At 36.6% G+C, this 13,768-nt stretch overlaps 1 protein-coding gene across 3 annotated transcripts in view; it reads right to left on the bottom strand.

Moving 5' to 3' along the window:
• Positions 1–13,768, bottom strand: part of rnh1 (ribonuclease H1) — a 190,047-nt gene that overhangs the window by 160,957 nt on the left and 15,322 nt on the right. For all 3 annotated transcript variants that reach the window (XM_090373367.1, XM_090373368.1, XM_090373370.1), the window contains exon 2: positions 9,675–9,781. In XM_090373367.1, the coding sequence (XP_090229493.1) occupies positions 9,675–9,781 (107 nt within the window). The remainder of the gene's footprint in view (positions 1–9,674; positions 9,782–13,768) is intronic.

Here is a 13,768-nt window from a genome sequence, read left to right as displayed (position 1 = left end):
GCCAAACAACACGTGGTTGGGAATAGCCATGAGATAAAGGTTCCATCGGAGAAGAGACAATCACCAAGTTGTGATCTGAAGTGCCTAAAGGACCTCTCACTTCAACCGTGTACTTAGAAAGGTTGTTTGTGAGAAAAAGATCAAGCGTGTTGGCTGTATGATTAGGATTGTCCGGTATCCTTGTAGGTAAATGAACAATCTGTGCTAGGTCATTAGTAATTGCAAAAGCCTCAGCATCTCGACCTGCTGGGTCGGTGTGACTAGAAAACAGAAGCCAGGTGGAGTTGTGAACATTAAAATCACCAAGGAAAATTACTTCACTGTTAGGAAAGTTGGACTGGAGAAAGTCAAGTTGCAAAGAGAGGAAGTCAAAGAGCTCCAAGTGATTAGTGGAGTTGGGAGAGCGGTAGAGACAACAGATGAATTTGACACAATGAGGTAGAGAGATTTTAAGCCAGAGAAGATCAAAGAGAGGAGATTCCAAATAGCCAAGTCTCTGACAGGGAATATCAGAACGGCCATATGCACAAGTACCACCTTTGAGGCGAAAGGAATCATACAGCGAATAATTTGGGCATCTGAGATGAGCAGTAGATGAATCAACCGATAACTGAGATTCTGTCAGAAAAAGTACACGGGGTTTGGCAGACTGCAAATGGAAATGGATATCGCTGAGATTAGAATTGAGACCACGTATATTTGTGAAATGAATTTGGAAGTCTTTGGGAGGTTTAGATCTTTTCGCAGATAAGCTTGCTCTATTAGTTTGACAATTCATGGTGTATTCAATAGTAAGAAAAAGTAGGTGGGACATGCTGTATGAAGTAATGAAATTTTTGGATATGGCGTACATGTGGTAAGAATATACCCAGATCCTTGACATAACGTGGCCTCGACAATGCTCTCCCGCATACACACTACTCGGACTCCCTCCGGTCACTATCTGGCAGAGTAGAGGTAGCAAGATTATACACTAGCTGATCCGGAAGCTTCCTAGAGAGTTACCAATAGGTTCAGTCCGGTGTACTAACTAGCGGCCGGCCTGCGAACACCGTTTTAGAGCTGTACCCTCGAAATGTAAGGAATATTGGATCTTGCCACGATGTTCATCATAACCTCAAAAGTCATCGATCATACTGCATGATGGAAGAGATGGGGAAGGGTTGACCGGAACTTAGCTCTAGAGACTAAACATGGGTTCCACCACTTCAAGCCTCCAATAAGCAAAGTGGTGGTATTTCACCTTTTGATGAGAGTCATCTACCACCTAATACTGCCTGGTAACATAGAGGGGCGGCGTTCCACCATGTGGTGTGGGCACCACACCTCGACCCCTGCTTACGTTGGTTCACACCTGGGTGGTCACCCACCATGTACTTGTGCATGGAGGTTATACCCAGGATTACTAACAGTCCCACCATCATGAAGGTGCAAGCAGAGGATTTGGCTGTCACAGACCGTCCGGACTTCGCCGAAATTGGGTCCACTTGACTTGAGTGTCACCCAAATATCAGTTCCATCAGCGTTTTAGACTCCCAGGTAGCAAGTACAGCTTGTCTGGCATATCTGAGAGAATGTCTGTGACAACCTCAAGGACATATTACAATATTACAAATTACTAAACATTAACATATTTGACTGATCAAATAGTTCAGTATGCATCAATATCTGAAACCTTTGGTTCCAGTCCGATGCCTTATCAAACAAATTTTAGCAGTGCAACAGTGGGTACAATGCATATTTAAGGGCTAGTGTATAGAATATGGGGATTTCTTGCCTACCATGTTCCTCTGCCCTTGACTTTTTTCTTTGGGATTTCATTAAAGTAAAATTGTACAAAACACCCACTGACAATTCAGATGATCTCAAGGGGAGAATACATGATGCACATGCTGAAATGAATGTTATTTTAAAGAATGTTTATTCTAATTTATTATGGAGGTTACAAGCTCATATTGTGGCAGAAGGAGTTTTTTATGATTAACATGAAAATCACAAGTTGGCTTTCTTTTAAAACTATGCTACCCACAGTCTCTCTTATAAACAGTGTACACAAGATGTCTCAAAAATATTGGTACAAACGTTTAGGGGAGGTAGGTAACATCTAAAGGAATGTGAATCGCATAGGAACCCATAACCGGAAACGTCACAGGAAAGTAGTAGCAGAGGCACAAGAAGCAGAAATGACACAAGACAGTAATTAGCGGCAAACATTTATTTAACATAATATTAATAATGGAGTACGAGATGGAGGCATTTCATGATGTTACAACAGATGCTCGACGGTTCCACCATGAGATGTGATGCATGCATGACACCGACGCAGCATGGATTGGCAGACACGGTCGAACACACCTGGAGTTTCTTTGACAGTAGCAGCAGCAGCACAGACGAGTCTCACCACGAGATCCATTTCTGTCTCCACAGGTGATTCATACAAAATACATTTGAAGGCCCCCCACAGAAAGAAATCAAGGCTCGATAAATCAGGTGAGCGTGGTGGCCAGGCAACGGGTCCACCATGGCCAATCCACTTACGCCTGTTCAAATGGTCACGAACACACCTTCCATAATGGGCTGGCGCCCTGTCATGTTGAAACCAAATGTTACGTCTCACATTTGCTGGAACATCGTCAAGTAATCCTGATAGAACTTGTTCAAGAAAGATCCAATATTTAGCGGAGTTCATGTGGGATGGTAACAGGTATGGGTCGACTAAGCAGTAACCGACCATACCTGCCCACACATTTATTGCGAAGCGATGTTGTGCCGCATGGGGGCGCACACCGTGTGGGCCCCTCTGCTAATCCATACACTAGGTGCATGTCTGCCAGCTCACAGTTCGTATATCAATACATGCTCTTCGTGCGGCGACTACTGCTTGAATGAGTAAACCAGAAATTTTCCCTCTCGCAAACTGATGAACAGCGCCGTGTACCGACTTACGGTGACGTTTCCGGTTATGGGTTCTTATGCAATTCACATTCCTTTAGATGTTACCTACCTCACCTAAACGTTTGTACCAATATTTTTGAGACACCCTGTATAAACAGGGTTGTAAATTATTTATGTAATGTATATTTGCTGCTTTGTTATATGATTAAGCACTATCTTGGAAGACATGTTGAAGATAACTGCACAAGTGATCTGCCAATCAAAGTCCTGTAGAATGGTTTCATTAGCTTTATTATGGTACAGCATAACATATTGAGGATCAAATAAGTATGCCTAACTGAGGTGAGATAGAATATTTCTCATTTCTGCTGCATGGTTATATAATCAAGTTTTCCCTTCTATAATAAAGGGGAGGGTCATTTGCTTCAATATACAGGCTTCAGATCAGAAATGTACTGAGAATCAACAAAGCTAAGCTAAGAGCAATGTTAATTAATCAACATTTGAGTCGCAGAAGAGAACAGTCGGTGGATTTTTGGCTGCTGTAAAGGGATAAGTATTTTTAATTTTTACCATATTCTTCATTAATTAACACACTACATTGTGTTTTACAGAGACATTAAATAGGGTTAGTAGCATTCGTTAGCTTCTTATTTTAAATTTAACTAGCAATTTTTGGAAGTTACCACTCCCAGTGTTGCCACCAATATTGTTCAACTAGTCGCCATATTGTAGTCAATAAGATATAACGTAATTTATATCTATATCTCAAACTGATAGCGGAAGGTATAAAGTAAAACTAGATAGCGTAATACAAAACACTCAATTAGTTCACTTATTATAGTATTATCAATTAATCAAAGATATTATTAATCTTATTAAATTTCATTATTAATTAAATTGTATTTAAACGGAAATCATGACCCAGACTAGAGCTTCAAAGCAAACATCACAGATTAGCAACAGTGCTGTGACTCGGGGGAGAAACGAAGAGGAGCGATTCTCCAATGCATCACTCTCAAAAAATGTGTGAAGATGAAACTACCATCAATGCTAAAAGGAAGGGCATTGCTTTCGTAAAGGTGACTACAGGGGTCTCAGACGGTTTTTAAATTCTGTACAGTGGGATCAACTGATGATGTTACCAACATTCAATTCTAAATGGGAAGCCTTCGGGGACTTAATTTTGGAGGCTACAAGGCTTTTCATTCCACCTAAGAAATACTGTTCAAGGTTTAGGCCTAAATGGATGTCAGATGAACTAATGAGGCTCGTGGCAGAGAAGAAAAATGTATGGGATGCATATAAAGTATCAGGTGACACAGAAGCCTATGGCAGATATAAACTAGCCTGTAATCAAGTCACAAAGGAGGTTAGGCAGGCGAAGGCAGATTATGAGAAATCCATGGCAAAGGATGCAAAGAAAAACAGCAAAGAGTTCTTTACTTATGTGAACTCTAGAAGGACAGGGATGAATCAGACTGGACCACTTAACATAGATGAGTTGACTATTGATGATCATGCTCAGGTAGCTGATAAAATGAATGAGTATTTTGCATCTACATTCACACATGAAAAGTTATTCAATGAGGGGAGGAGTGCCAGAACGTTATCAAACTCTAACAGTGAGCTAAGTGATTTTGTAATAACTGAGAGCAGAGTGGAGGAGAAATTGTTGAAGTTAAACATAAAAAAGGCACCTGGGGTGGACGAGATCTATCCAGTTATATTAAAGGAGGCAGCATAGGAAGTAAGCAAACCCTTAGCCATAATTTATGAGAGCTTCCTTAGACTCAGGGAAGGTCCCCATGGATTGGAGGTGTGCAAATGTATCACCAATTTACAAAGGGGGTTCAAAAGGGGACATAAGTAACTGTTAGTTTAACTTGTGTTCCAGGGAAAATAATAGAATCATTGGTTAAAGAAGCATTGCAAGATCATCTAGACAAGACTGTAGTAACAGTTAAGACACAGCATGGGTTTGTTAAAGGGAGGTCTTGTCTGACCAATTTGATTGGATACTATGATGTGGTCACAAAGGAACTGAATGCCAAAAATAATTTTGATATCATATACTTGGATTTCAGGAAAGCTTTTGATACTGTTGCACATGGAAGACTGCTATACAAATTGGAGAGGTATGGCATTAAGGGTAAGTTGCTACAATGGATAAAGAGATGGTTGAGTGGGAGACGACAGAGTGGTATTCAATGGACATTTGTCCACTGGTCTCCGTGGACAAATGTTATTAGTGGAGTTCCGCAAGGTTCGGTGTTGGGCCCATTGTTGTTTTGTATATTTATCAATGATATTGATGAAGGTATATCAGGTTTAATGTCCAAGTTTGCAGATGATACACAGGTTGGCAGGGTTGTTAATGACAGTATGCTACTCCAACTCAATCTAGATAAGTTGGGCAAATGTGCTGAGAAGTGGCAACTGAAGTTTAACATTGACAAATGCAAAGTACTGCATATGGGTAGCAATAATTGAAGAGAAATCTACCAACTGTGTGGTACTACACTCAGGGAAGTGGAAAGCGTAAAAGACCTGGGGGTAATTGTGCAGTCAAATATGAAGTTCGCTGAGCAGTGCAGATGGGCCAGGGCAGGTCATGGAATCTTTTCAATGATATATAGGAATTTTGCTAGCAGGGACAGGGATGTGATTATCCCATTATACAAGGCAATGATCAAGCCACACCAAGAGTACTAGGTACAGGTCTGGAGGCTTCATTTTGTGTGCAAAAGGGGGCACACAGGTCCATGTCACTGTTCTAAAAATGCATCATTCTGTTCATCAGTATCCATTCTCATTGAGTTTGATGGATGCAGTTTAGTGGTTTCCTCACTTTCAACTTATGTCTTTGGAAGAATGTTAGCTAGAATGATGATTGGTGTAATGCTGGCATGTTCAGAAGTTTCAGTTTGTTGTGCAATGCTTACAAATTAAAAGTAAAAAATGTGCTCAGTCAGCAACAGAAGTATCTGGAGGAATCGATGCTTGCATCTGAACAATAACTGACTGGAAATGTTTGGCTTACATATGCTATAGGCATATATATGCTTTGATATTGTTTGGATTATTTGCATTGGTGAGCTGTGAATATCTTAACAATGGGCTCGCAGTTTTTCCGACTTTCTACTGAGTAAATATGATTGGTCACAGAAGTGACGTCATCCACGGCTTCCACCAGAGGCCCTCTTCCCACGCTCGCACTACTAGTAGGGTGATTAGAGCACGTGATGCATTTTTCGTGACCGGTATGATAACTCGAGTCACGGTTGGATTTAGGGGGGTGGACAGATGTGGCTTATTACCCCCTTATAGATGCGTATAAGTGAATGTGTAAAACATTTCTAGGTCTATCTAAAAAAAAAAAAAAAACAACTTAAAAATCTGGTCGTCATGCTGGTTGCCTTATGATGATAACTGGATACGACAGTGTCTGGAGTTCTAACTTTTTAGAATTTTTGAATAGTATGAGGTCACAATCATGCTTTCTGAATCATACTACTGCAGTAAGTATGGTTGCAACAATACAAATATTTGTCAACAATTTCTTTTTTCGTCTCGCATTTTCATTACATTCCATTGTTAGGTGCCCTAAGAGCTGCGTATGTCACTTCAACTACAAGATCGATACATCAATCGGTGCTGTTTTACAGAGACATTTCGATACATTGCAATCGTTCGATACATTACTTTAGTTATCATAAATCCATTGTATCTTGTCTTCCAGAAATTATGAAAATCTGTGAATGATCAATAAAATAATTACAATAAAAAAAGCTCTTTTATTTCGTAATCAATATATACAAATCACAATACCTAAAAGAAATGCGAAGGATGTTTCGCATAAACCATCTACTGCGCGTGCCGAGCACGCGCAACTTTTTTATGTCTTTTTTTTTAACAACTAGGGAAATATAATGGATACATTTTTTTCATAATAAAATTTTAATATTATGAATAAAAAATAACATGGAATATTTCCCATATCACAAATAACATAAAAACTATCACAAAACATTCCACAATATAAAAACAAATATTATATAAAAAACAAACTTTCTAGAAAATGTACATAAAAAAAAAAAAAAAAAAAAAAAATCACAGATTACATGAAAAAAAATTATTTCACAAATATTCTCAAAAAATTTATTCTAAAAACTGCCATATAGAATTTACTTCTTTATTAATATTTGTTGTTGATCTGCTTTGCTCAATAGCTGAGCGATGATTACAGAGGAATGATTTGACATAACGATCTGGATCAAATTGAAGCAATGGTTTTCCATTTAGATGTATGGTCATCATAATCTGCAACGTGTTTAATTTACACAATATTATTCATTATGCTGAAAGCACACTCAGCTTCAGCACTGCTAAATCGCAATGGTTTCAATGGTTTTATATTTTCTGGCTTTCTTAACTGAAAAGGTAATTTCACTCGATTTTAAAGATAAACTGTCTTCAACAAAATCTTTAAAATCATTAATTTTTATTTCATATTTTATCAGAAAACTTAAATTTCTTATTCAGTTTTCACCATCTTGCCACCGAGACGAAAGTTCTTTCACATTCCACGATTTCGGGTAGCATAAGTTTAAAATTTCTTTCAATGGTATCATTATTTTCTTTATTTAATTTAATCACCCTGTTGCTTTAATAACTTATCCTTTAAGGATAAAACAATGCATTTAATAACTTGTCATGAGGTAATTTTTTTACTTTCGATTTTAATTCCTTCAATTCTTTCCACTTCAACACTGCTCTTAATTTTAGCTTCATAATTTCCTTCAGAATTTTTCAAATTAGTAATACAATTGATAGTTCAAATAATTAATTTCAAATAATTAATTTATATGCTTTTACCATTGTCATTCTGTAAAGCTTCTTCTGAAAGGTAAGAGAGCTCCTGCAGGATGTCGATCATTAGTGCTAAATTGTTAAGAAATTCCAAATTTAAAAGTCGATTTAATAATCCAGGATATTTAACTTCTGATTCAAAATGTTTGCACAAAGTGGGATAATTCCTCCAACCCACAATTGCCGTTCACAAGCTACGAGCTGCTCATCGTGGCCCAAACACACGACCGATCTTTATAGTTTCCACATCAAGTTCTTTAGCAATCATCCTTAATTTTCACTAGTTTTATGCAGATTGGTGATGCAGTTTTTTTTTTTAATTACTGCCTGTATGCCATTATATTTTGGAACATTTTCTACATGGTGAAAGGCTAGACAAAATTTCAAAATCTGCCAACATTTCATCTTCATAAAGTTTATATAATATCTTAGTTGCCTCAATTTCCCCCCCCCCCACTCAACGTTGCTACTCTCACTAGTTCTTTGAATACAGTGCAAAATGTTGGAATCACACGGATATTAAGCTACTGTGACCATGTAAACATAGACAGGAGAAATTTACTGGACAGCATGGATCACTCACTTCTCCGAAAAACATATGCCTGTTTGTCGGAGTAAAGGGGAACCACAACACAGGTTGACCAGAGGCTATAATCCGTGTTGAGAATCTTCTTAATCCTCTGACTGGCTATGGAAAGCATATTGACTAGCGCGACTTCTCAGTATGTGACTGCATAGGTTTTGCAGACACCACTAACATTCCTTTTCAAACGGTAATCCCTTTCACCCTTAATTCACACTTTCTAATTACCTAAAGCCCAGGAGGTGAGAACAATACATACAAAGTTGTCTCTCCTAATCCGTTCGTTACATGGAAATTTTCTTCGTTCAAAGGAAACTATTTTAAATGTAACTACCAAGGGAAATCAAAAAAATTCGCTTCATCAGTATCCATTTATTTAAACAGAGGTCCTACTGTAATTAAATCAAAAATGAAGCATATTTAAAATACATAACCAATCGATTGCACCATGAAAATACTGGGAATGGGGCCCCACTCGCCCCACCGTAGTTTCTGCTCTAGATACTCAATAATTGCATTCAGGATTTCATTTATAAAATAAATGATCATCTCAACAATGGACTCGCAAATTTTCAAAAAAAAATAACAATGGGCTCTCGCGAGCCCACTATAGCTCACCACTGATTATTTGCCTTCTTACCTCTGAGTATGTGACCATTTTCCAAAGTCACATACTTTTTTAAAACATTATTGCATTTTTTACCCTTGCTTCTCAGGTGTATCAAAAGTTGAACTTATCCACACCAAGCCACTTATCTGCACTGTCCAATAAATATTTGGTAAGTGTTAATTAATAAAGATAAGTCAATCAGTTTTATTAATTTGATCATGTACATGCATTACACTTAGATATTCCACATGTTATACTAACTTTTCCCCACTTCTACAACTGCAACATGTTTCCCGAGAAATTCCAGTTTAATCTCTAAAGATTGCATAAGAAAAAAATTATTTTAATCAATCTGTAATGGCGATGAGACTAGGAGTTTTCTTTTGGGAATTTCTGGTGTATAAACTACTTTGGTCATAGTGCACCAGTTTAAAGGCTGATTTATACATTATGCAAAACTAACACACACTGAATAATTTGAGAGATGAAAACCAGAACTCACTCTGCCTGAATTCTACTAATTGCAGCTTGAATGAAGAGTATTTTAAGAATTGCTCCCGACTTTGACAGGATTCAAATCCAGACTTCTTCAAATGAGTAATTGTGGGAAATAATACTATCACAGAGGACAAGCAAGGAGTCATGAAATAATGCACTAAGTACCAAAGTAACAATTTACATAAGCACTCATCACTAAAGCATTTTTTCACATACCTTTACTTAAAAGGTCTGAATGTATAAAATCCATGGCTTCTATCTCATCTGAAAACTTCTTGAATTTTGCATTAGGAAATCCTTTTATTTGTGCGTCACACTGCTCCCTATTGAAATGATTTAAAAGGAGGGAAAAAATTAACCACTCAATTTAAGAATAAAATACATATGCATTATAAAGTGCACTTCTGAAGTAAACGTAAACAGTAAAATTATTATAACTTATATAACATGGAAATGTAACTTAATCCTTACAAGAACTAAATATATCTATTTCCAATATGGGGGTCATTTTGATTTCCCACTTTTATCTATTTTGTGCTCTAAAGCCACTATTCACCCAGTATAAACTACAATAAAATGTTTATACCAAGTTTCCCAATTAAAAATTTAATTTTATTATTATTATTATTATTTTAATTTTTTTTTCTTCTTCTTCTTTTTGGCTGGTGCCACATAAGCCTTAGGTATCCTTGCACCATATGGCCATTACTAATACTAATTTATTTACTTATGCATATCCCTGCTCTCTAAATATTGGATTAAGATTAAAAAGATTTTCTAGCAACAATCACAGAATGAAATAAAAAGTAAATACCAAGCACTAGTTCTTCATAAAATATTCGCAACAGCATTAGAATTAAAGACTGACTTAAACATTAATATCCAAGGTATATCAATTGTTTTGTCCATAATAATGTATATATGCATACACATACTCAAATGCTATAAGACTTATAAAACCTGAAATTAAATGATGGGAGATCCTGTTGTTTCTTTTAATGCATCAAATTCTATGAATTATCAATGCAATAGAGCATCAAAAATCTGAACATCAACAATTCAAAATGTCAATAATCTGAACGAGCCAGCATTTTTTTTTTATGCTGGTGCCATAAAATATGGCACCATTACAGTAAGCACCAGTTATTGCGATCTCGTTTGCGAATTGAATTTTGATTCTATTAAATGCCATTTCTAATGAGTGAAAATCAGAGGAATATTATCCACAGGATATAAAAATGAAGATATAAAGCACAAACTTACTTATTACCTTACCTTACTAATTAACAAAATTAAATATGTGAAAATCGGAGGAATATTATCCACAGGTTAGCAAAATAAAAATAAATTTACGTTTACATACATAGTTTAATTAATAACACTTTGTAATCTGTTATTCAACACTCTTTGTAATGTGGTATGGTTTACCAATGATTTTATTCCGAATGTCAATAAGTATCGTGAATGAGAAGGCAAACTGGGCAAGGTCTCGCTTATGCTAGACAATATGCCAGCAGGTCCTTCAGTGGAAACAAAGAAAATAGACAACAGATTCAAGGTCATGTTTCTTCCATCAAATGTTACCACACTCCTCCTCCAACCGATGGACCAAGGGAGTCATCGAAAAGTTGAGGAGATCATCAGCTTTTTTGAAAAAGCTACGTACGTCTCAAAGACAGCTGCTACATGTTAGCCGACGCATGGGAATCACTCACTGTGCAGAATTAAAAAAATGCTTAGAAAAAACTATGGCCTATTGCAGAAGAATCCACAGGAGATGAAGGACAAATACTGAATGAAACAATCAACTTTTTTTAAGTCAATCCCTGGGTTTGAAGACTGCGATGAAGGTAATGTAAGGGCATGGATGGAAAATGTATTGATGATATAGGGTTTCCTGTTTTAAATGAAAACAAAATTGTGAATGTAAAAGAAACTGGAGCTCCTGAAAATGATACAGATGAAGATGACGGCAAAGAAAATGACATCAGCATGATCTGCGCATTCTAAGGCATTCGCCGCACTGGAGACTTCAATGGTTGATACAAGCAACAAAATGATTGCTGTCCTACACTTTGAAAAGGGTGAGAGTGCAAAGAAACAAAGTTCAAAACTGGTGCACAAAAAAAATAAGTAATTATTTTTGTTAAAGCCTATACATATGTGTTATTGTGGCTGAAAGTTCCATTTGTTTTGTTACCTATGAATAAAAATAGGTAGGTTAAGTCTCCAGAGCAATATTTTTGATAAGTTTGAAAATCCGAACTACCCCCAGTCCCAATTAGTTCGGATTATCAATGCTCTACTGTATTCTCATTTCTAATTGGCACCACTATCAATATCAAGATTAAAATGTCATATTACCAATTTATGAAGGTAAGCAAAAGAAACCTTTAAATTGATTTGTTTAAAAAATTTGCAATATTAGTTAGTTCAATTTTATAAATAAATCAATTTGATTATATAAAGTACAATAAATACACTCTCTCAATTAATTAAACATCAGTAAATGAGATGAAAACTTTAAACTGAACTAAGAAAATTTTATGTTATTTGATGTCAATTTGATAAAATTTGATGTTAGTGTTATAAATAAAAGAGAGCAGGACACATCCTTTGGGGACGGGGAGAGGTGCAGTGGTTAAATGCACCCACCAGACACTGTAATGTAAAGGACTGCAAATCTCAATAAAGTGGGGGAGGCTCAAACCAAACTCTCCTTTCTCATAACATTAATTCTTGCACTTGGGCCCCCTATTCGGTAGCCAGCCAAGCTTGCAGCTGACTGGCTAAGGAATAGGCTGCCATAAAATAAACTTGATTCAATATTACTTGGAGGAGTAAGCCACTCCTTACTTCTTCCAATGGAGCTATGTGATTTTGGCTTTTCTAACGAAAAGTTGATTGGGAGTTGTCTAATTAGTCTGTTCCATTATTTTTTACCGAATCCCACCCACTAATCCTACCTCAAAGCAAGTGGGACACTACTAGTAGGCAACCAACTGTGGCTCATGGCCTGGGGCTTATGAGTCACATAAGTGAAATGCAATTATGGAGGAGAAAATGAAAGCATCTACTGCTAACTTTAATTAGAGAACTGGCAGAAAAGTATCAATGGTTATATGCTGGTAAAGTAAAATAAAAGAAAGGCAAAGGTGCAACCATACATTAAAAAAAAAAAAAAACCTTCATAATTCAAATGCTTACCCTCTTTACCCACTATTTACTACTTATTATATTCATTAATGTAATATTAAGCAACGGGGGGTTCTATCTGCATTGTATTTAAAAAACTTAATAAAATACCACTGCACAATGAGAGTTATGTAAATTAGCATTAGCAGGCTTATACAGCATCAGCCAACAAAAAAGAAAAAATCCAACATCCGTTTGCTCTAAAAGTTTGTCCAGTTCTTCCTTGAATTTATTTAATCAATCAACTTCCACAACGACACAGATGGAAGCTTGTTCCAGCAATCAACTATCTGAATTTATTACATTACACCTTCCTGAAATTATATTTGTGCCTAGTGTGAGTTGTATCACTCTACTCTGTTTAAAATTTGAAACTGGATCCTATTAAACAGTCAGAGGCCCAATTTAAACATAAAGATAACAGTAGGGGGGATAACCTCCACACAGATTAACAAGTGTGGCTAGGATAAATATATAGAAATGCAATAAAAAAAACACTCCTTACAGCAATATGTTTGAGAGGCAACTAGATGGAGTAATACCCTTGATCTGATTATCAGCAATGATTATTTGTTCATTACAAATTTGCAGATAAAGGAACCACTAGGTGACAGTGGGATTTACTTAAAGACGTAACTAGCATCGGGGTAAAGGGAAGGGGTTTTGCTTTCATAGAGGTAACTACAATAATCTCACAGAGTTTTTCATTTCTATATAGTGGGACCAACTGATGATGTTACCAATAGCAAATTCTATATGGGAAGCATTCAAGGAATTAATCTTGAAAGCTACAAGGCTTCACATACATACCAACAAAGAAATGCTGTTCAAGGTTTAGGCTAGGCAGATTACTAGAACTCTTTGGCAAAGGATGCAACAAAAAACAGCAAAGACTTTCTATATAAACTCTAGAAGGAAAGGAATGAATTAGGTTGGTCAACTAGATATCGATGGTTTGAGTGTTGATGATCCTGCTCAGATATCTAACAAACTGGACGAGTATTTTGCATCTACATTCACACGTGAGGAATTCTGTAGGGAAATGCAGGATAAGCTTATTAGCATGTAGCATTAGTAGAGGCTTGCTTTCTTTCGTCATTTCATGATGCAAGAAA

This window comes from Mastigoproctus giganteus, chromosome 5 (genome assembly GCF_048544385.1).
Source record: "Mastigoproctus giganteus isolate SK-2022 chromosome 5, ASM4854438v1, whole genome shotgun sequence".
In the NCBI taxonomy this organism is placed as follows: Eukaryota; Metazoa; Arthropoda; class Arachnida; order Uropygi; family Thelyphonidae; genus Mastigoproctus; species Mastigoproctus giganteus.
This window is presented reverse-complemented; position numbering and strand designations above follow the sequence as displayed.